The sequence below is a fragment of the Macaca mulatta genome, chromosome 19 (assembly GCF_049350105.2).
Source record: "Macaca mulatta isolate MMU2019108-1 chromosome 19, T2T-MMU8v2.0, whole genome shotgun sequence".
NCBI lineage: Eukaryota > Metazoa > Chordata > Mammalia > Primates > Cercopithecidae > Macaca > Macaca mulatta.
This window is the reverse complement of record NC_133424.1, coordinates 44,290,070-44,309,764: the sequence shown is the minus strand read 5'-3', so window position 1 is coordinate 44,309,764 and position 19,695 is coordinate 44,290,070. Positions and strand designations below refer to the sequence as shown.

The window sequence follows — 19,695 nt, the reverse complement described above, 5'->3', positions numbered from 1 at the left end:
CATCCTGGCTAACACGGTGAAACCCCGTCTCTACTAAAAAAGTACAAAAAACTAGCCGGGCAAGGTGGCTGGCGCCTGTAGTCCCAGCTACTTGGGAGGCTGAGGCAGGAGAATGGCGTAAACCCGGGAGGCGGAGCTTGCAGCGAGCTGAGATCCGGCCACTGCACTCCAGCCTGGGAGACAGAGCAAGACTCCGTCTCAAAAAACAAAAACAAAACAAAAAAAAAGAAATAGGGCCAGGCGCAGTGGCTCACACCTTTAGTCCCAGCTACCAGGTAGGCTGAGGTGGGGGGACTGCTTGAGCCCCAAGAGGTCGAGGCTGCAGTCAGCTATGATTGAGCCCCTGCACGCCATCCTGGAAAACAGAATAATACCTTGTCTCAAAAAAAAAAAAAGATTTTCCAAATCAGTGAAAGAAAATGAAATAACATCTGTCCTTCAGTAAAGTTTAATAGTTTTCTGCTTAATTATATTAATTTTATCCCTAGAAATGTACTTTTGTTGCCATTGTGAAAGGTATTGTTTCTCTGTTAGGGTTTTTTTTTTTTTTTTTTTTTTCTTTTCTGAGACAGTCTCATTGTGTCGCCCAGGCTGGAGTGCAGTGGTGCAATCTTGGCTCACTGCAACCTCTGTCCCCCAGGTCCAAGTGATTCTCCTGCCTCAGCCTCCTGGGTCGCTGGGATTACAGGCACCTGCCACCATACCCATCTAATTTTTTGTATTTTTAGTAGAGACAGGGTTTCACCATGTTGACCAGACTGGTCTCAAACTCCTGACCTCAAATGTTCTGCCAGCCTCAGCCTTGAAAACTGCTGGGATTACAGATGTGAGCCACCGCACCTGACTGTCTGTTAAGTTTTTCTAATTGGTTATTGCATGTATAAGAAAGGAAGAATATTGACTTTTCTTTTTTACTATTGACTTTTATATGTTGACTTCTTTGCCACTTTATTGAATTCTTATTAATTTCGTAATGTTTCAGTTGATGCTGTTGGGTTTTATAAACATGCTGTTATGTTGCAAAAAATTATTTTGATTGTTCCTTTCTAATACTTTATGTCTCTTATTTTTCTTAATGTGTGGGCTAGAGAATGTTTGGAATTAGGCTAAGTAATAACAGTGATGGTGGAAATTCTCATTTTGTCCCTAATGTTTACAGTGGGTTTCAGTTAGGATTTTTGTTTTGTTTTGTTTTTGTTTTTGAGACGAAGTTTCACTCTGTCATCCAAGCTGGAGTGCAGTGGCTCAATCTCAGCTCACAGCAACCTCCGCCTCCTGGGCTCAAGCGATTCTCCTGCGGCAGCCTCCGGAGTAGCTGGGATTACAGGCACCTGCCAGCATGCCCGGCTAATTTTTGTATTTTTAGTAGAGACGGGGGGTTTCACCATGTTGGCCAGGCTGGTTTTGAACTCCTGGCTTCAGGTGACCCACCTGCCTCAGCCTCCCAAAGCGCTGAGATTACAGGTGTGAGCCACTGTGCCTGGCCAGTTAGATAATTTTTTTTATCCCACTAAGTATGTTAGTCTAGCCTAGTTTACTAACTTTCAAATCCAGGAATATATATATAAGTTAATCAAAATCCTCTTTGACTTTTATGAGGTGAACATAAGATTGGAGTGCAGTGACATGATCATGGCTCACTGCAGCCTCAACCTCCTGGGCTCAAGTGATCCTCCTGCCTCAGCCTCCTGAGCAGCTGGGACTACAGGTGTGCATCACCACGCCCGGCTAATTTTTTATTTTTTGTAGAGATGGGGTTTCACTATGTTGTCCAGGCTGTTCTCAAACTCCTGGTCTCAAGTGATTCTCCCACCTTGGCCTCCCAAAGCGCTGTGATCACAGACAAGAGTCACTACACCTGATCCCTTTTAACTACCATGCTCAACTATTTTTTTTTTTAATTTAAAAAATTAAAAAAAATTTTTAATAGAGACGGAGTTTCACCATGTTGGCCAGGCTGGTCTGGAACTCCTGACCTCAAGCGAGCTACCTGCCTCAGTTTCCCAAAGTGCTGGGATTACAGGCATGAGCCACCATACCCAGCCCATGGCCATGTTTAAAGAAAAGAAGCATAGTCAGCTGGGTGTGGTGGCTCATGCCTGTGATCCCAACACTTTGAGAAGCTGAGGTGGGAGGATCACTTGAGGCCAGGAGTCCGAGACCGTTGTAGGCCACATAGGAAGACTCTGTCTTTATGAAAAATAACAATGTTAGCTGAGTGTGGTGGCGCATAGCTAGAGTCCCATCTACTGGAGAAGCTGAAGTGGGAGGATGACTTGAGCCCAGGAGTTCGAGGCTGCAGTGGCTATGATTGCACCATTGCACTCCACCCTGGGCAACAGAGTGAGACCCTCATCTCTTAAAAAAACAAAAAGAAAAAGAAGGCACAGCAGAGTTGTATATGTAGTACAAATCCATTTTTGTAGGACAAGTGTTTGTTTGTGTGTCTGTGCATTGAACACACAAAAACAGGAGGAGCTTTAATGTAGAAGTTGTATAAAGAGGTTACTCACAGTCATTGGGAAGACGTAATTGAACAATCTATGTGATCACCTTTCTTGCAGCTTGGGGGAGCCAGCACTTGTAGGGGTGGGGCGACAGGGCAAAACCCCATCTCTATTAAAAAATACAAAAATGAAATTAGCTGGGTGTGCTGGCACATGCCTGTGGTCCTAGCTACTTGGGAGGCTGAAGTAGGAGGATTGCTTGAGCCCAGAGAAGTCGAGGCTGCAGTGAGCCGAGATCGCGCCGCTGCACTCCAGCCTAGGTGACAAAGTGAGATCCTGCCTCAAAGATAAAATAAAATAAAATGCCTTTATAACATGGTTAAGGGTCTTTTTGGCAAAGGAAACCCATGTCTGGGGACTGTTATGACAATCCTACCCTCAGGGTCTGTGCTGGGAAACTTGTCCAAGTCCTGAGGGAGGCCCGGAATTGCAAGTCTGAGCCCCTGAATATCTGCGGTGTTTGCAGTATAGTCGAATGTATAGGTCACAGGCTGGTCTTGAACTCCTGGGCTCAAGTGATTTACCTGCCTGGTCTTCCCAAAGTGCTGGGATTACAGATGGGAGCCACGGTGCGAGGGCACAAAGACATTTTTAAGCAAAAAACTAACTTCAACTCTTCATTTTTACTGAAGCAACACAACATTTAAAAACATTGGCGTGGAGTGCAGTGGCTCACACCTGTAATCCTAGCACTTTGGGAGGCTGAGGCAGATGGATTGCTTGAGCCCAGGAGTTCAAGACCAGCCTGGGCAATGTGGTGAAACCCCGTCTCTACCAAAAATTAGCTGGGCGTGGTGGTGCATGCCCATAATCCCAGCTACTCGGGAGGCTGAGGCACGAGAATTGCTTGAGCCTGGGAGGTGGAGCCTGGGCAACAGGAGTAAAACCCTGGTTAAAAAAAAAAAATTTAAAATAAAAAAAAAAAAATCTATGGCCTGGTGCGGTGGCTGAAGTCTATAATCCCAGCACTTTGGGAGGCCAAGGTGGATGGATCACCTGAGGTCAGAAGTTTGAGACCAGCCTGGCCAACATGGTGAAACTCTGTCTCTACTAAAAATACAACAGTTAGCTGGGTGTTGTGGCAGGTGCCTGTAATCCCAGCTACTCAGGAGGCTGAGGCAGGAGAATTGCATGAACCTGGGAGGCGGAGGTTGCAGTGAGCTGAGATTGTGCCACTGTACTCCAGCCTGGGCGACCAAAAACACTACATAAAATTAAGAAAACAAATGCCCCCACTTTGAAAATCACTATAGTGTTCTGTCTCCTATAAGTTTTTCTTTATTCAGCCTTTTTAAAAACGGGTTCACAATTGACGTATTACTGTTATGCACATATATGGTTTTCAATCACATTTTATAGTATCTGACCTCATTTTTCTTAAAGGATTTTATCCTGGAACATTACAGTGAAGATGGCTATTTGTATGAAGATGAAATTGCAGATCTTATGGATCTGAGACAAGTAAGTTTTTGTGTACAGTAGAGAGGGGAGGGTGGCTTTTCCGAGTCTTTAGGGTACCCCATAATTGCATGCTTGTGGTCTTAACAGAATTGCGGGCGGATGGAGGTGATGGTTTGGGGGGTGCTGGATCACCCATGCCACTTGCTGCATAAGAAAACCGTAGAAAGAGGCCGGGTGCGGTGGCTCAAGCCTATGTAATCCCAGCACTTCACTTTGGGAGGTTGAGGCGGGCGGATCACTTGAGGTCAGGAGTTCCAGACCAGCCTGGCCAACATGGTGAAATCTCGTCTCTACTAAAAATACCAAAATTAGCTGGGCATGGTGGTGCATGCCTGTAATTCCAGCACTTTGGGAAGCTGAAGCGGGTGGATCATCTGAGGTCAGAAGTTTGAGACCAGACTGGCCAACATGGCAAAACCCCGTTTCTACTAAAAATACAAAAATGAGGCAGGCATGGTGCAAATGCCTGTAATCCCAGCTACTTGGGAGGCTGAGGCAGGAGAATCACTTCAACCTGGTAGGTGGAGGTTGCAGTGAGCCAAGATCGTACCACTGCATTCCAGCTTGGGTGACAGAGCAAGACTTCGTCTCAAAAAAAAAAAAAAAAAGCGGCCGGGCGCGGTGGCTCACGCCTGTAATCCCAGCACTTTGGGAGGCCGAGACGGGCGGATCACAAGGTCAGGAGATCGAGACCATCCTGGCTAACACGGTGAAACCCCGTCTCTACTAAAAGTACAAAAAACTAGCCGGGCGAGGTGGCGGGCGCCTGTAGTCCCAGCTACTCGGGAGGCTGAGGCAGGAGAATGGCGTAAACCCGGGAGGCGGAGCTTGTAGTGAGCCGAGTTGGCGCCACTGCACTCCAGCCTGGGTGAGAGAGCAAAGACTCCGTCTCAAAAAAAAAAAAAAAAAAAAAGGAAAACCATAGAAGGGGAGAGATCTGCCTCCTGGATTCCAGGATTTCTGACTTCCTCCCAGGTTTTTTCCAACCCTCCTAGAGTTTACAACGCCGGCAGTGAGGTCGTCATACTGCAGAAATAGTTACAGGTTGGTAACTGCTGGTGTGTGCAGGGCACCTTCCAGGAAGGGCCGTCAGCCGTGTCTTCCTCTGCTTATGCCCTCTGGGGTTCTTTTCCTTGCAGGCTTGTCGGACGCCCAGCCGGGATGAGGCCGGGGTGGAACTGCTGATGACGTACTTCATCCAGCTGGGCTTTGTCGAGAGTCGATTCTTCCCACCCACGCGGCAGATGGGACTCCTGTTCACCTGGTAAGTGCTGAGGTCTGTGCCGAAGCTTCACGTGCCACGGAGCCTCAGCATCACAGACGCCCCTCTGTGGGCGCCCCTGTGCGCCTCAGCCCCCTTTCCTATCTTGCATTTATCTGGGGAAGTCTAAAAATATGTCAATACATTGGTATTTATTTATGAAGGTGATCTGTGGGGAGATGGCTCCAACAGACTGTGGCCTCTTGCTTCTCAGAACAAGCGAGCCAAGGACAAGAGACATTTTTCTTGCTTGTTGTATCACTGGGGAAGCACGGGGCTCTGAAGTGTAATTAGCCAGAAGCAAGATTCTTGTCTCAGATTGGACAGGGAGGGCTTGCATGGGTATGTGTGAGTGAGAGAGAAGGAGGGAAATAGAGAGAAAGAGAAAGTCAGGTGTTGTCCAGTGAGACAAAAGCACCAACAGAAATAGATCAGGTTTCTTTTGAAACGGGGTCTCGCTATGTTGCCCAGGCTCGTCTTGAATTCCTGGGCTCAGGTGATATTTCTGCCTCAGCCTCCTGAGTAGCTGGGACTATAGGCATGAGCTACTCACTCAGTTTAGATCAGATTTAAAAAATGGAAGTAGAACATTTGATTCTTCTCCACAATTGGTATTTTTAGACAAGATCAGGCTCGTCAGGGTGGTATGACTGTAGACCCAATTGGTATTTTCAAAGATTAGTATAGTTTAAATACTTGGGAGGCCGGGTACAGTGGCTTACGCCTATAATGCCAACACTTTGGGAGGCTGAGGTGGGCAGATCACTTGAGCCCAGGAATTTGAGACCAGCCTGGGCAACATGGCAAAACCCCCTTTCTACAAACAATACAAAAATTTGCTGGATATGAAAGTATGCACCTGTAGTCCCAGCTACTTGTGAGGCTGAGGCGGGAGAATCACTTGAGCCCGGGAGGCAGAGGTTGCAGTGAGCCGAGATCGCACCACCGCACTCCAGCCTGGGTGATAGGAGTGAAACCCTGTTTCAAACAAGAAAAAAAGGCTGGGCGCGGTGGTTCACACCTATAATCCCAGCACTTTGGGAGGCTGAGGCAGGCAGATCATGAGGTCAGGAGTTGGAGACCAGCCTGTCCAATATGGTGAAACTCTGTTTCTACTAAAAAATACAAAAATTAGCCGGGCATGGTTGCGCATGCCTGTAGTCCCAGCTACTTGGGAGGCTGAGGCAGGAGAATCTCTTGAACCCGGGAGGCAGAGGTTGCAGTGAGCCGAGATCATGCCACTGCACTCCAGCCTGGGTGACAGAGTGAGACTCTGTCAAAAAAAAAAAAACCAAACACCTAAAAGAAGTACTTTGGAGGTGCTACACCCCTTCTCTGAGTGTCATTAGGAGTGTCAGTGAAAGGAGAACATATCCTAGAAGGTCAGGGGTGTATCAGAGTCAAATGTTTCTACAGCTGATAGATCTACTGATGCCTTCCTCATGTAAAGCAAAGAAAAGGGGGATGACTTTGCATAACAATGCACCAGGCTGTCTGCATGGCCAAAAAGCGAAAGGTGGTTTCTCCTTAGTCATGAATTAGGGAGAAGCTGTCTGCACACCCCTTGGTTCATGAGTAAACTTTAAAACAAGTCCTAGGGCCAGGTGCGGTGGCTCACGCCTGTAATCCTAGCACTTTGGGAGGCCGAGGTGGGTGGATCGTCTAAGGTCAAGAGTTTGAGACCAGCCTGACCAACATGGTGAAACCCTGTCTCTACTAAAAATACAAAAATTAGCCAGGCATGGTGGGGAGTGCCTGTAATCCCAGCTACTTGGGAGGCTGAGGCAGGAAGGAGAATTGCTTGAACCCGGGAAGCGGAAGCTGCAGTGAGCCAAGATGGTGCCATTGCACTCTATCTAGCCTGTGCGAAAGAGCAAAACTCTTTCTCAAAAAATAAAAATAACTAACTAACTAACTAACTAACTAAATAAATAAATAAAACAAGCTCACATCTGGAATCCCAGCATGTTGGGAGGCCAAGGTGGGTGGATCACTTGAGCCCAGGAGTTTGAGACCAGTCTAGGCAGCACAGTGAGACCCCATCTCTACAAAACAATTAGAGAAAATTGGCCAGGCATGGGTGGTGCGTGCCTGTAGTCCTATCTACTTGGGAGGCTCAGATGAGAGGATCGCTTAAGCCCAGGAGGTCGAGGCTGCAGTGAGTCATGATCATGCCACTGTACTCCAGCCTAGGCAACCGAGTGAGACTTTGAAAAAATAAAAAGGTAGAACAAATTAAAACAAATCCTGAGTTTTTAGATTTCAGAAAGAATTATGAGGGGTTATTAATTGCCATGTTTCATTTAGGAGAAGCCATATATATACACATATATACACACACACACACACACACACACGTATATGTGTGTGTGTATACATATACACACCTTTTTTTTTTTTTTTTTGAGACGGAGTCTCACTCTGTCACCCAGGCTGGAGTGTAGTGGTGTGATCTCAGCTCACTTCAACCTCTGTCTCCCAGTATCAAGCCATCTTCCCACCTCAGCCTCCCAAGTAGCTGAGATTAAAGGCACATGCCACCACCATGTATTTTTGGTAGAGACGGGGTGTCACTATGTTGCCCAGGCTGGTCTCAAACTCCTGAGCTCAAGCCATCCACCCGCCTTGGCTTCTAAAGTGCTGGGATTACAGGTGTGAGCCACCATACCTGGCCCAAATTTTTTTTTAAAGATAGGCTTTATTATTTAGAGTGGCATATTTTTTTCCTTACAAAGACCGGGTCTTACTGTGTTGCCCAGGCTGGTCTCGAACTCCTGGACTCAAGCTGTCTGCCCACCTCAGCCTCCCAAAGTGCTGGGATTACAGGCATGAGCCACTGCACCAGCCTGGTACTTTTTTTTTTTTTTTTTTTTTGAGATAGAGTCTCGCTCTGTCGCCCAGGCTGGAGTGCAGTGGTGCGATCTCGGCTCACTGCAACTTCCGCCTCCTGGTTTCTTTTTTTTTTTTTTTTTTTTTAGGCGGAGTCTCGCTCTGTCGCCCAGGCTGGAATGCAGTGGCCGGATCTCAGCTCACTGCAAGCTCCGCCTCCCGGGTTTACGCCATTCTCCTGCCTCAGCCTCCCGAGTAGCTGGGACTACAGGCGCCCGCCACCTTGCCCGGCTAGTTTTTTGTATTTTTTAGTAGAGACGGGGTTTCACTGGGTTAGCCAGGATGGTCTCGATCTGCTGACCTCGTGATCCGCCCGTCTTGGCCTCCCAAAGTGCTGGGATTACAGGCTTGAGCCACCGCGCCCGGCCCCGCCTCCTGGTTTCAAGTGATTCTTCTGCCTCAGCCTCCTGAGTAGCTGGGACTACAGGTGTGCCCCACCATGCCTGGCTAATTTTTGTATTTTTAGTAGAGAAGGTGTTTCACCATGTTGGCCAGGCTGGTCTCAATCCCTGGCCTCATGATCTCCCTGCCTCAGCCTCCCAAAGTGCTGCGATTACAGGTGTGAGCCACTGCACCCGGCACATTTTTTTTCTTTTTTTATAATCGAGGAACTTACCTGACACATGATTATCACCCAGAGTCCATAGTTTCCATTAGGGTTCATTCCTGCACTTGTGTATTCTGTGACTTTTGGCCAACATAGAATGACAGTGATCCGCCTTTGCAGTGTCATACAGAAGAGTTTCACTGCTGGAAAAATCCCCTGTGCTCTGCCTGTTCCTTCCTCCCTCCCCCTAAGTCCTGGCAATCCCCATCTTTCTTCTGTCTCCAGGGATTTGGCTTTTCAGAACATTGGAATCATACAGCGTGCTGTGCAGTAGGTAGCAATGTTCAGGTTGGCTCTTTCACTTAGTAATGTGTCCTCTGCATCTTTTCATGGCTTGCTGGTGCATTTCTCCATTTTTGGTGCTGAGTAATATTCCATTGTCTGGATGTCCCATGGTGTGTTTATCCAGTTAGCCCGTCAGATATTTTTGTGTGTGGCTGTGATGGTCAGTGTGATTAGTGCTGTCATCTTGCTTGGAAACAAAAGCCTCAGTGCATGTGCATTCTTGAATTTTCTTGAAGAAATGAGTTTTGTTGTTGTTGTTGCTGCCCAGGTTGGAGCACAGTGGTGCCATCTCAGCTCACTGCAACCTCCACCTCTTGGGTTCAAGCGATTCTCCCGCCTCAGTCTTCTGAGTAGCTGGGATTACAGGCGCCCGCCACCATGCCCGGCTAATTTTAGTATTTTGAGTGGAGATTGGGTTTCACCATGTTGGCCAGGCAGGTCTCGAACTCCTGACCTCAGGTGATCCACCCGCCTTGGCGTCCCAAAGTGCTGGGATTACAGATGTGAGCTACTGCGCCTGGCCAACCCAGGGGTTTGACAGCGGTTTGGGTAACATAGTAAGACCGCATCTCTACAAAAATTAAAAAAAAAAAAAAAATAGGCAGGTATGGTGGCATGCACCTGTAATCCCAGCCATTCTTGTGAGACTGGGGTGAGAGCATCAATTGAGCCCTAAAGTTGGAGGCTGCAGTAAGCTGTGATGACACCACTGCACTCCAGCCTGGGCAACACAGTGAGATCCTGACTCTTAAAAAAAAAAAAAAAAAGTTTTCCACTTGCATCCAAAAGTAACATTAACTAGCCAAGTAATGTGAATTCTCAGAATGCATTTCTTTCACATAGGTATGACTCCCTCACTGGGGTTCCGGTCAGCCAGCAGAACCTGCTGCTGGAGAAGGCCAGTGTCCTGTTCAACACTGGGGCCCTCTACACCCAGATCGGGACCCGGTGCGATCGGCAGACGCAGGCTGGGCTGGAGAGTGCCATAGACGCCTTTCAGAGAGCCGCAGGTATGTCTCCGCCAGGGCTGACCAGACAGAGCCTTGGCCCCGCCCGGTGACACCAGGGGACCCCTTACTGAAGAGGGTCTACAGGTCATCCCCCGCAAGGGCCAGACCAGTCTCCAGCTCTGGTGTAACTTCCCATTAAGAAACTTGCTCGGCCGGGCGTGGTGGCTCACGCCTGTAATCCCAGCACTTTGGGAGGCCGAGGCGGGTGGATCACGAGGTCAGGAGATCGAGACCATCCGGGTTAACATGGTGAAACCCCGTTTCTACTAAAAATACAAAAAATTAGCTGGGCGTGGTGGCAGGCGCCTGTAGTCCCAGCTACTCGGGAGGCTGAGGCAGGAGAATGGCGTGAACCCGGGAGGTGGAGCTTGCAGTGAGCCGAGATGGTGCCACTGCACTCCAGTCTGGGAGACACAGCGAGACTCCGTCTCAAAAAAAGAAAAAAAAAAAAAAAAGAAAGAAACTTGCTCGGTGGTTCAGACCTCAGTCTGGGATGGCTGATGTACCTGGTGAATCCTGTGGCTGACGATTAATCTTTTCCAGACAAGTGGCGCCTGGGATGGCAGTACATAACTGTTTCTTTCAACACTGTCATGAAGAGCAGAATAACTTTCCCCAAGTAGTGAAACTGTAGGCTTCCCTTTCTTGTATCAGGTGTACCTTATCAGTGCGTATTACTCTCCGTGCCTTTATTTATTTATTTATTTGATGGAGTTTTGTTCTTGTCGCCCAGGCTGGAGTGCAGTGGTGCAATCTCAGCTCGCTGCAACCTCCACCTCCCAGTTTCACGTGATTCTCCTGCCTCAGCCTCCTGATTTTTTAAAATTAATTTTTTTAATTAAAATTTTTTTAATTAAAAAAATAGGCCAGGCATGGTGGCTCATGCCTGTAATCCCAGCACTTTAGGAGGTTGAGGTGGGTGGATTGCTGGAGCCCAGGAATTTGAGATCAGCCTGGGCAACAAGGCAAAACTCAGTATCTACAAAAAGTACAAAAATTAGCTGGGCATCCTGAGTAGCTGGGATTACAGACACTCACCACCATGGCCGGCTAATTTTTGTATTTTTAGTAGAGACAGGGTTTCGCCATGCTGGCCAGGCTGGTCTCGAACTCCTGACCTCAGGTGATCTACCCGCCTCAGCCTCTCAAAATGCTGGGATTACAGGTGTGAGCCACTGTGCCCGGCCCCTCCGTGCCTTTATATCACTTGCATTCTGCCAACTTCTCCAGCATGAAGTGGGTGTTCTCAACCGTTTGTCAAGTGATGCATTCAAAAGATGTCTCATAGCTCAGTTCTGTTCTTCTGGGAACTGTCTTTTGTTATTTTATTTTATTTATTTATTTATTTTTGAGATAGAGTCTTGCTCTTGTCACCCAGGCTGGAGTGCAGTGCACGATCTCTGCTCACTCCAACCTCTGCCTACTGGGTTCAAGTAATTCTTCTACCTCAGCCTCCCAAGTAGCTGGGGTTACAAGCGCCTGCCACCATGCCTGGCTAATTTTTGTAGTTTTAGTAGAGATGAGGTTTTGCCATGTTGGCCAGGGTGGTCTCAAACTCCTGACCTCAGGTGATCTTAGTGTGAGAACGAGGTGCGGGGTCGAGGAGAAAAGCAGCCTAGTGCTTACACCTATAGAGGACCAGGGTCACCAGACCCAGTGCTGTGAGCGAGCCTGGCCCAGCTCACACGTGCCTGCAGGTTCTGCCTTGCTCCCCCGTAGCAGGTCAGACTACGTGTGGGGAGGGATGCAAGAGCAGGGCACAGTGTAGACTGCAGTGTGGTCCCAGGCTAGCTCTATAGCGTGTTGCCTTCTGGGCTGATCATCGACTTTCTGTTTGGGGTGTGATCCCTGTCCATCTGTATGGATCATTGTTTGATATCACTTTGCCCTGCAAGCTTGTGAAGAACCATAGCTTTGCCACTTTGACTCATTGTGAAATTTCTGATATTACAATGATTGGTCCTACCAGCCTGGGCCACACAGGAAGACCCCGTCTCTACAAAATATTTAAAAATTAGCCAGGCATGGTGGTGTCCACCCATAGTTCCATCTACTCCAGAGGCTAAGATGGGAGGATCACTTAAGCCCAGGAGTTTGAGGCTGCAGTGAGCTATGATTGCATCACTGTGCTCTAGCCTGGGTGACAGAGTAAGACTCCGTCCCTAAAAAGATTTTTTTTTTTTTAATTAAAAATATAGGCTGGGCATGGTGGGTCATGCCTGTAGTCCCAGCACTTTAGGAAGCTGAGGTGGGTGGATTGCTGGAGTCCAGGAATTTGAGATCAGCCTGGGCAACAAGGCGAAACTCAGTATCTACAAAAAGTACAAAAATTAGCTGGGCCTGGTGGTGCATGCCTGTAGTCTCAGCTACTTGGGAGGCTGAGATGGAAGGATCAGCCGAGGCTGTGGTAAGCCAAGATCACGCCATTGCACTCCAGCCTGGGCGACAGAGCAAGACCTTGTCTCACAAAATAATTAATTAAAAAAATAAAAGATTGGTCTCTTGGGATGAAGCGATATGCTAAGATTCCAAGTATAAGTTGATTTCTTTTGCTGTAAATCTTTTTTCTGGACTCATCTTTCTGAGGAATCTTAGGCAGGCACACTGTGTCCTGTCTCTGAGATTACAGCAATGGAGACAAACTATAGACAAAATGAAGCAAGCGGGAGAACGGTGGGGAGTGTGAGGGAACCCCCAGGGAGCTCACAGCTCAAAACAGCAGGTGCCATCCCTCTGCAGCGTGGTTTTTTTTTTTTTTTGCTCAGCAACAAAACCAGAGGAACCAGTTGGATGGGACTCATATCAGAGGTTCTATTTCACTTCCAGATTGATTGTCAATTAGTGCTTTGGACAGTTAATTTACTAAACTATAAAGAAGTCAGCGGAGGGCTGCAGCGTGAAAATTTCCATTGGAGCAGAGGGATTGAGTTTGTTTTTGTTTTTGTTTTTGAGGCAGCCTGTCGCCCAGGCTGGAGTACAGTGGTGAGATCTTGGCTCACTGCAACCTCTGCCTCCTGGGCTTGAGCGATTCTCCTAGCTCAGCCTCCTGAGTAGCTGGGATTATAGGTGTGTACCATCATGGCTGGCTAATTTTTATAATTTTAGTAGAGACAGGGTTTTGCCTTGTTGGCCAGGCTGGTCTCGAACTCCTGACCTCAGGTGATCTGCCTGCCTCGGCCTCCCAAAATGCTGGGATTACAGGCATAATAAAACCGCCGTGCCTGGCCAGAATAGATCTTTCTTGAGGTCCAGGGGAAAAGCCTTGGACTGCTGAATGACTCAGATCTTATGTGTGAGCCTGGCCCTCTGTGAGCCCCTCAGTCCTTCTGCCTGCTCTCTGCTTTCACCTCCATGACTGTCGTGATGGAATTTTGTCCCAGGTGACACGAGTTGTGGGGAGCAGGCTGGTTTCTTTACTCAATAGAGATGCAAGTGTTTTGGAAGATAATCCAGTTTTTAAAAATTGAGTTAAAAGGCTGGGTGGGGTGGCTAACACCTGTTATCCCAGCACTTTGGGTGGCCGAGGCAGGCAGATCACCTGAGGTCAGGAGTTCAAGACCAACCTGGCCAACATGGTGAAACCCTGTCTGTACTAAAAATACAAAAATTAGCCGGGTGTGATGGTGGTGGGCACCTGTAATCCCCACTAGTTGGGCAACTGAGGCAGAAGGATCGCTTGAACCTGGGAGGCTGAGGTTGCAGTGAGCTGAAATCATGCCACTGCACTCCAACCTGGGCATTAGAGTGAGACTCCGTCTCAATAAATAAATAAATAAATAAATAGTGTTAAAATATACATATATAACTTAAAATGTACTATTTTAACCAGTTTTTTTATTATAGTAACATAACTTAGAACATAAAATTACCATTTTAATGATTATCTTACATTTTTAAAATTTTAAAATTATCCTGCCAACCAGAAGCACATTTTAACCATTTTTAAGTGTGCAGTTCAGTGGCATTAAGTGCATTTGTACATTTATAGTGTTGTGCAGCCATTACCACTAACCATCTCCAGAAGTTAAAAAAATTTTTTGTTGGTTAGGCAAGGTGGCTCACACCTGTAATCCCAGCACTTTGGGAGGCTGAGTCCTGAGGATCACTTGAATCCAGGAGTTGGAGACCAGCCTGGGCAACATAGGGAGACCCCATCTGTACGAAAAATTTTAAAATTAGCTGAATGTGGGATGGTGTATGGCTGTAGTCCCAGCTCTTCAGGAGACTGAGGTGGGAGGACCGCTTGAGCCCAGGAGTTTGAGGCTGCAGTGAGCCATGATCATGCCACTGCACTCTAGTCTGGGCAACAGAGTGTGACCTTGTCTCAAAAACAAATACAATAAATACTTTTTTTTTTTTTTTTTTTTTTGAGTTGGCGCCTCACTCTGTTGCTCAGGCTGGAGTGCGATGGCATGATTGATCTCGGCTCACTACAACCTCCACCTCCTGGGTTCAAGTGATTCTCCTGCCTCAGCCTCCCGAGTAGCCAGGACTACAGGCGCCCGCCACCATGCCCAGCTAATTTTTATATTTTTAATAGAGACGGGGTTTCACCATGTTGCCGGGATGGTCTCGATCTCTTGACCTCATGATCCGCCTGCCTCGGCCTCCCAAAATGTTGGGATTACAGATGCGAGCCACTGCACCCAGTCAAATAAATAGATTTTTAAAAAGTATATACATTTTAAGAGACGGGGGTCTCAGTATGTTGCCCAGGCTGGTCTTGAACTCTTAACGTCAAGCAACCCTGCCACCTCAGCCTCCCTTATAGCTGGGATTACAGGCGGCAGCGCCTGTGCCCAGCTCTCTCCAGAACTTTTTCATCATCCAAAGTGAAGCTCTGTACTCAGTTAAGCAATAACTTCCCATTGCCCCCTTTCCCAGCCCCAGCTAACCTCTATTCTCCTTTCTGTTTCTGTGAATTTAACTATTCCGGGTACTTTATCTAAATGGAATCCTACAGTATTGGTCCTTTTCTGACCGGCTTGTTTCACTTAGCATAATGTCCTTATTTACACTGTAGCATGTGTCAGAATTTCATTCCTTTTTAAGGCTGAAAAATAATTCCATTGTATGGATAGGCCACATTGTGTTTAATCATTCATCTGCTCATGGACGTCTGGGTGGTTTCCACTTTTCAGCTCTTGGGAATAATGTTGCTATTAACACGGGTGTTCAAGTGTCATTTAAGCTCCCACTTTCAATTGTTTGGGGATATATGTAGGTGTAGAATTGCTGGACCATATAATTGAGAATCAGATTTTTTAATATGTTGTAGGACACTGGTTCTTTATTTCTTTTTTTTTTTTTTTTTTTTTTTTGAGACGGAGTCTTGCTCTGTCACCCAGGCTGGAGTGCAGTGGTGAGATCTCAGCTCACTGCAACCTCTGCCTCCTGGGCTCAAGCGATCCTCCTGCCTCAGCCTCCAAAGGAGCTGAGACTATCGGCGCACGCCACCATGCCCGGCTAATTTTTGCATTTTTTATAGAGACAGGGTTTCACCATGTTGGCCACACTGGTCTTCAATTCCTGACACAAGTCATCTGCTCGCTTTGGCCTCCCAAAGCATTGGGATTACGGACATGAGCCACTGCACCTGGCCTCCTATCTTTCTCTACAGCAATGTGATGAAGTAAATATGAACCCGAACTCACGGGCAAAACATTTTCCACTTTTAGGGGTTTTAAACTACCTGAAAGAGACATTTACCCATACTCCAAGTTACGACATGAGCCCTGCCATGCTCAGCGTGCTCGTCAAAATGATGCTTGCACAAGCCCAAGAAAGCGTGTTTGAGAAAATCAGCCTTCCCGGGATCCGAAATGAATTCTTCATGCTGGTGAAGGTGGCTCAGGAGGCTGCCAAGGTAAGACTCCCTGGTTCCTATGACTTTCCGGAGTGGGCGGGAGATGCTGGCACAGGAGCACTGGAAGTAGCAGGACCTTCCCACGGGAGCTTGCCTGTGACCTGGGCATTGTGCCAGCTCCGGCCAGTACTACTGGCTTGAGTTTTCTTGGCCAGTGTTGGTGTTTCAAATACGGATCACTGATTCCATCTGCAGCTTAACCTAAAAACCGGCATAATGACAGCAGCCTGATCCCCCTGTTAACTGTGACAATGACAGAACGAGGGGTTACTTGGAGTTGCTCCCAGATTCTGAAGCAGCCCCTGGCAGGGGCTGTTGCATGGGAAGAAGAAAGAGCTCTTTCTCTGCAAATGGGTTCATGAGGGCCCTTGTGCCGGGCTGCTCCTTCCCAGTGCCCCCTCTATTTCAGGTGGGAGAGGTCTACCAGCAGCTGCACGCAGCCATGAGCCAGGTGCCGGTGAAAGAGAACATCCCCTACTCCTGGGCCAGCTTGGCTTGCGTGAAGGGCCACCACTACTCGGCCCTGGCCCACTACTTCACTGCCATCCTCCTCATCGACCACCAGGGTAAGGCCCCGGGGGGGTTCGGGGGTTTGGCCAGGGCTGTGATCCAGCTGCCCCAGGGGTGATTCTGAGCTGAGTGAGAGCTAACTGCCTTCCCTGGAGATGCTCACAGGCTGAAGGCAGAGGATGGGAATGACCCATGACTGAGGCAGCTGCCGCACAGGCCATGCTGGGGTTAGGGGTTATAAGTTCCTTTGGAGGGAGGAAGAGGAGGCACCTTTAATTCAGCCTGGGTGCAAGAGGATGAATTTTCACGTGGAATTTAGAATCTAACAGAATGCCAAAAATGCTGGCATCAAGATAAGTAACATTTTAAGGTAATATTTTAAAAGAATCAAAATTAATGCAGGCTGGGTGCAGTGGCTCATGCCTGTAATCCCAGCACTCTGGGAAGCCAAGGCAGGCAGATCATTTGAGGTCAGGAGTTCGAGACCAGCCTGGCCAACATGGTGAAACCCCGTCTCTACTAAAAGTACAAGAATTAGCCGGGCATGGCGCGTGCCTCTAATCCTAGCTACTCAGGTGACTAAGGCAAGAGAATGGCTTGAGCCGGGGAGGTGGAGGTTGCAGTGAGCCGAGACTGCGCCGCACTCTAGCCTGGGCGACAGAGCAAGACTCCATCTCAAAAACAATAATAATAATAAAATAAAAATCAATGCAAAAAAAGTCTGTGATGATCGGAATTTTAATTTATTTTAGTTTAGTTTAATTTAATTTAATTTAATTATTTTTAGAGATGGGGCTGGAGTGCAGCAGTATGATCATGGCTCACTGCCTTCTTGAACTCCTGGGCTCAAGTGATCCTCCCACTTCAGCCTCCTGAGTAGCTGGGACTACAGGCACATGCCACTACACCAGTTAATTAAAAAAAAAATTTTTTTTTGGTAGAGATGGAGTCTCACTATGTTGCCTAGGTTGGTTTCAAACTCCTGGCTTCAAGCAATTGTCCTGCCTTGGCCTCCCCAAAGTGTTGGGATTACAGGCATGAGCCACGGTGCCTGGCCAGGGATTTTTGATGTAATGAATACTAATCCAGGCAGCCTCCTGAGGATTAAAAAGACAGCCTCTGGAGCCAGACTTCCTGGGTTCATATCTCAGCTCTGCCATGAATGAGCTGTATGACCTTTGGCAAGTTACTTAACTGTCTTCTACCTCGATTTTCTCATCTGTAAAATGGGTATATGGAGAGAACCTACCTCACAGGCTGTCATGAAAACGAAGGGCCTGTACACAAAGCTCAATAATGCTTTGTATACTGTAGATTCTCTAAAAGTGTGAGCCGCCACTCCTAGTACTAGGTAGTCTATTAGGCGAGATAAGATGTGGAAACAAATAGAAATACCATATAGTGCTTCGGTGATTGCTGCAGAGACATAAATGCGGCAGCAGGTGGACTCCGTGGTGCAGTCATGGATGGCTTCTCAGAGGTGGTGACATTTGAGTTCAACTTTTCCATCTGCACAGGAGGGAAGGGTCAGCCTAGAGGGAGGAAAGTGTCTGAGCACAGGAACAGAGGCTGAGGGTGCTGGGGAAGTGGAGAGTGGTTTTGTGAGGTTTGAGAGCAGGATGCGCACCAGGGAGGGTACGGTTGAAGCAGGAAGGGTCTCTGCTGCTGGTGTGCAGGCCTGCAGAGGGGTGCAGGCCAGGCATGGCAGGGTCTGGGCTACGCTAGGAGGTTCTGTGTGGTGGGTGAGTCAGAGGAGGTAGTGTGTTGGGGCTCAGGGTCAAATTATGAACCTCGCTGGGTGTGGTGGTTCACGCCTATAATCCCAGCACGTTGGGAGGCCGAGACAGGTGGATCATGAGGTCAGGAGTTCGAGACCAGCCTGGCCAAGATGCTGAAACCTCGTCTCTACTAAAAATACAAAAATTAGCCTGGTGTGGTGGTACGCACCTATAATCCCAGCTACTCGGGAGGTTGAGGCAGAATTGCTTGAACCCAGGAGGCAGAGATTGCAGTGAGCCGAGGTCACATCTCTGTACCCCAGTCTGGGTGACAGAGCAAGACTCCATCACAAAAAATAAAAAATTATAAAATTATGAACCTCTGGAGTCTGGCTGGTCCCAATGAGCAAGAGCTTTGGGGTAGCCGGGCATGGTGGCTCACACATTTGATCCCAGCACTTTGGGAGGCTGAGGCAGGAGGATCGCTTGAACCCAGGGGTTTGAGACCAGCCTGGGCAACACAGCAAGTTTACAAACCTTTACAAAAAATTTTAAAAATTAGCCTGGCATGTAGTGGTGCATGTCTGTAGTCCTAGCTCCTCAGCAAGCTGAGGTGGGAGGATCACTTGAGCCCAGGAGTTCAAGGCTGCAGTGAACTATGATTGCGCCATTGCATTCTGGCCTGGGTGACAGAGTGAGACCACACGCCACCCTGAGTGACAGAGTGAGACCGTCTCAAAGGAAAAAAAGCCTGGAGGGCCAGACTGCCTGGGGTGTGGCCAGGGGCAGAAAGGAGACCCATGATCCCAAATGCCTTGTGAAACTGCAGAAGAAAGGAAGCTGGAGACGTGGTGGAAAGAGAAATTTCTACGTGGGTCTGTGGCCAGGTCCATGAGAGGGGATTTAACCTGTGGTTCTCTTTGCAGTGAAGCCCGGCACGGATCTGGACCACCAGGAGAAGTGCCTGTCCCAGCTCTACGACCGCATGCCAGAGGGGCTGACACCCTTGGCCACACTGAAGAATGATCAGCAGCGCCGACAGCTGGGTGCGTGTCCCCTGCATCCAGACGTGGGCCCCACTTGGTGCCCAGCTGGTCCTGCTCACAGCCACGGAGAGGTCCTGAAGAGGGCCCGGGAGAGGGCGGTGTTCCGAGTCATTGCGGCCACTTCGCGTTCAGAAGTCATGAGGCGCAGTCCCGAGCCTCAGAGGGCTTCCCAGGCTGTGTTCTCACAGGTTCCATAGCACCCAGGCCTCCCACTGTGGAGCCAGGACTTTAACCATCTCCCTTGGGGTCCACGGGGTGGCCTGTACCATGCTAATAGGGAAGGAGACCTTTGTTGATTTCCTTATGCATGGCTTCATTACCAAGAACACCTAATGACTGGTAATGAAGTGTCCTGGTTTGGTCTCTGCCGTGTCTCAGTGTGAATATCTCTTCCCACATGCAGACCTCACCTCCATCACCCTAACCTGCCCCACCGCACACCACCCATGCACACATACGTGGCTTCCCCGTCTCAGTGATGGCAACTCCCACCCCTCTAGGTGCTCAGGCCAGAAACCTTGGACTCATTCTCCAC

General features: G+C 48.3%; 1 protein-coding gene across 1 annotated transcript in view; it reads left to right on the top strand.

Moving 5' to 3' along the window:
• Window positions 1-19,695, top strand: part of RHPN2 (rhophilin Rho GTPase binding protein 2) — an 85,959-nt gene that overhangs the window by 47,520 nt on the left and 18,744 nt on the right. The window contains exons 5-10 of the mRNA XM_028838610.2: window positions 3,891-3,968; window positions 5,108-5,232; window positions 9,854-10,020; window positions 15,699-15,886; window positions 16,296-16,452; window positions 19,041-19,160. Coding sequence (XP_028694443.1) covers window positions 3,891-3,968; window positions 5,108-5,232; window positions 9,854-10,020; window positions 15,699-15,886; window positions 16,296-16,452; window positions 19,041-19,160 — 835 coding nt within the window. The remainder of the gene's footprint in view (window positions 1-3,890; window positions 3,969-5,107; window positions 5,233-9,853; window positions 10,021-15,698; window positions 15,887-16,295; window positions 16,453-19,040; window positions 19,161-19,695) is intronic.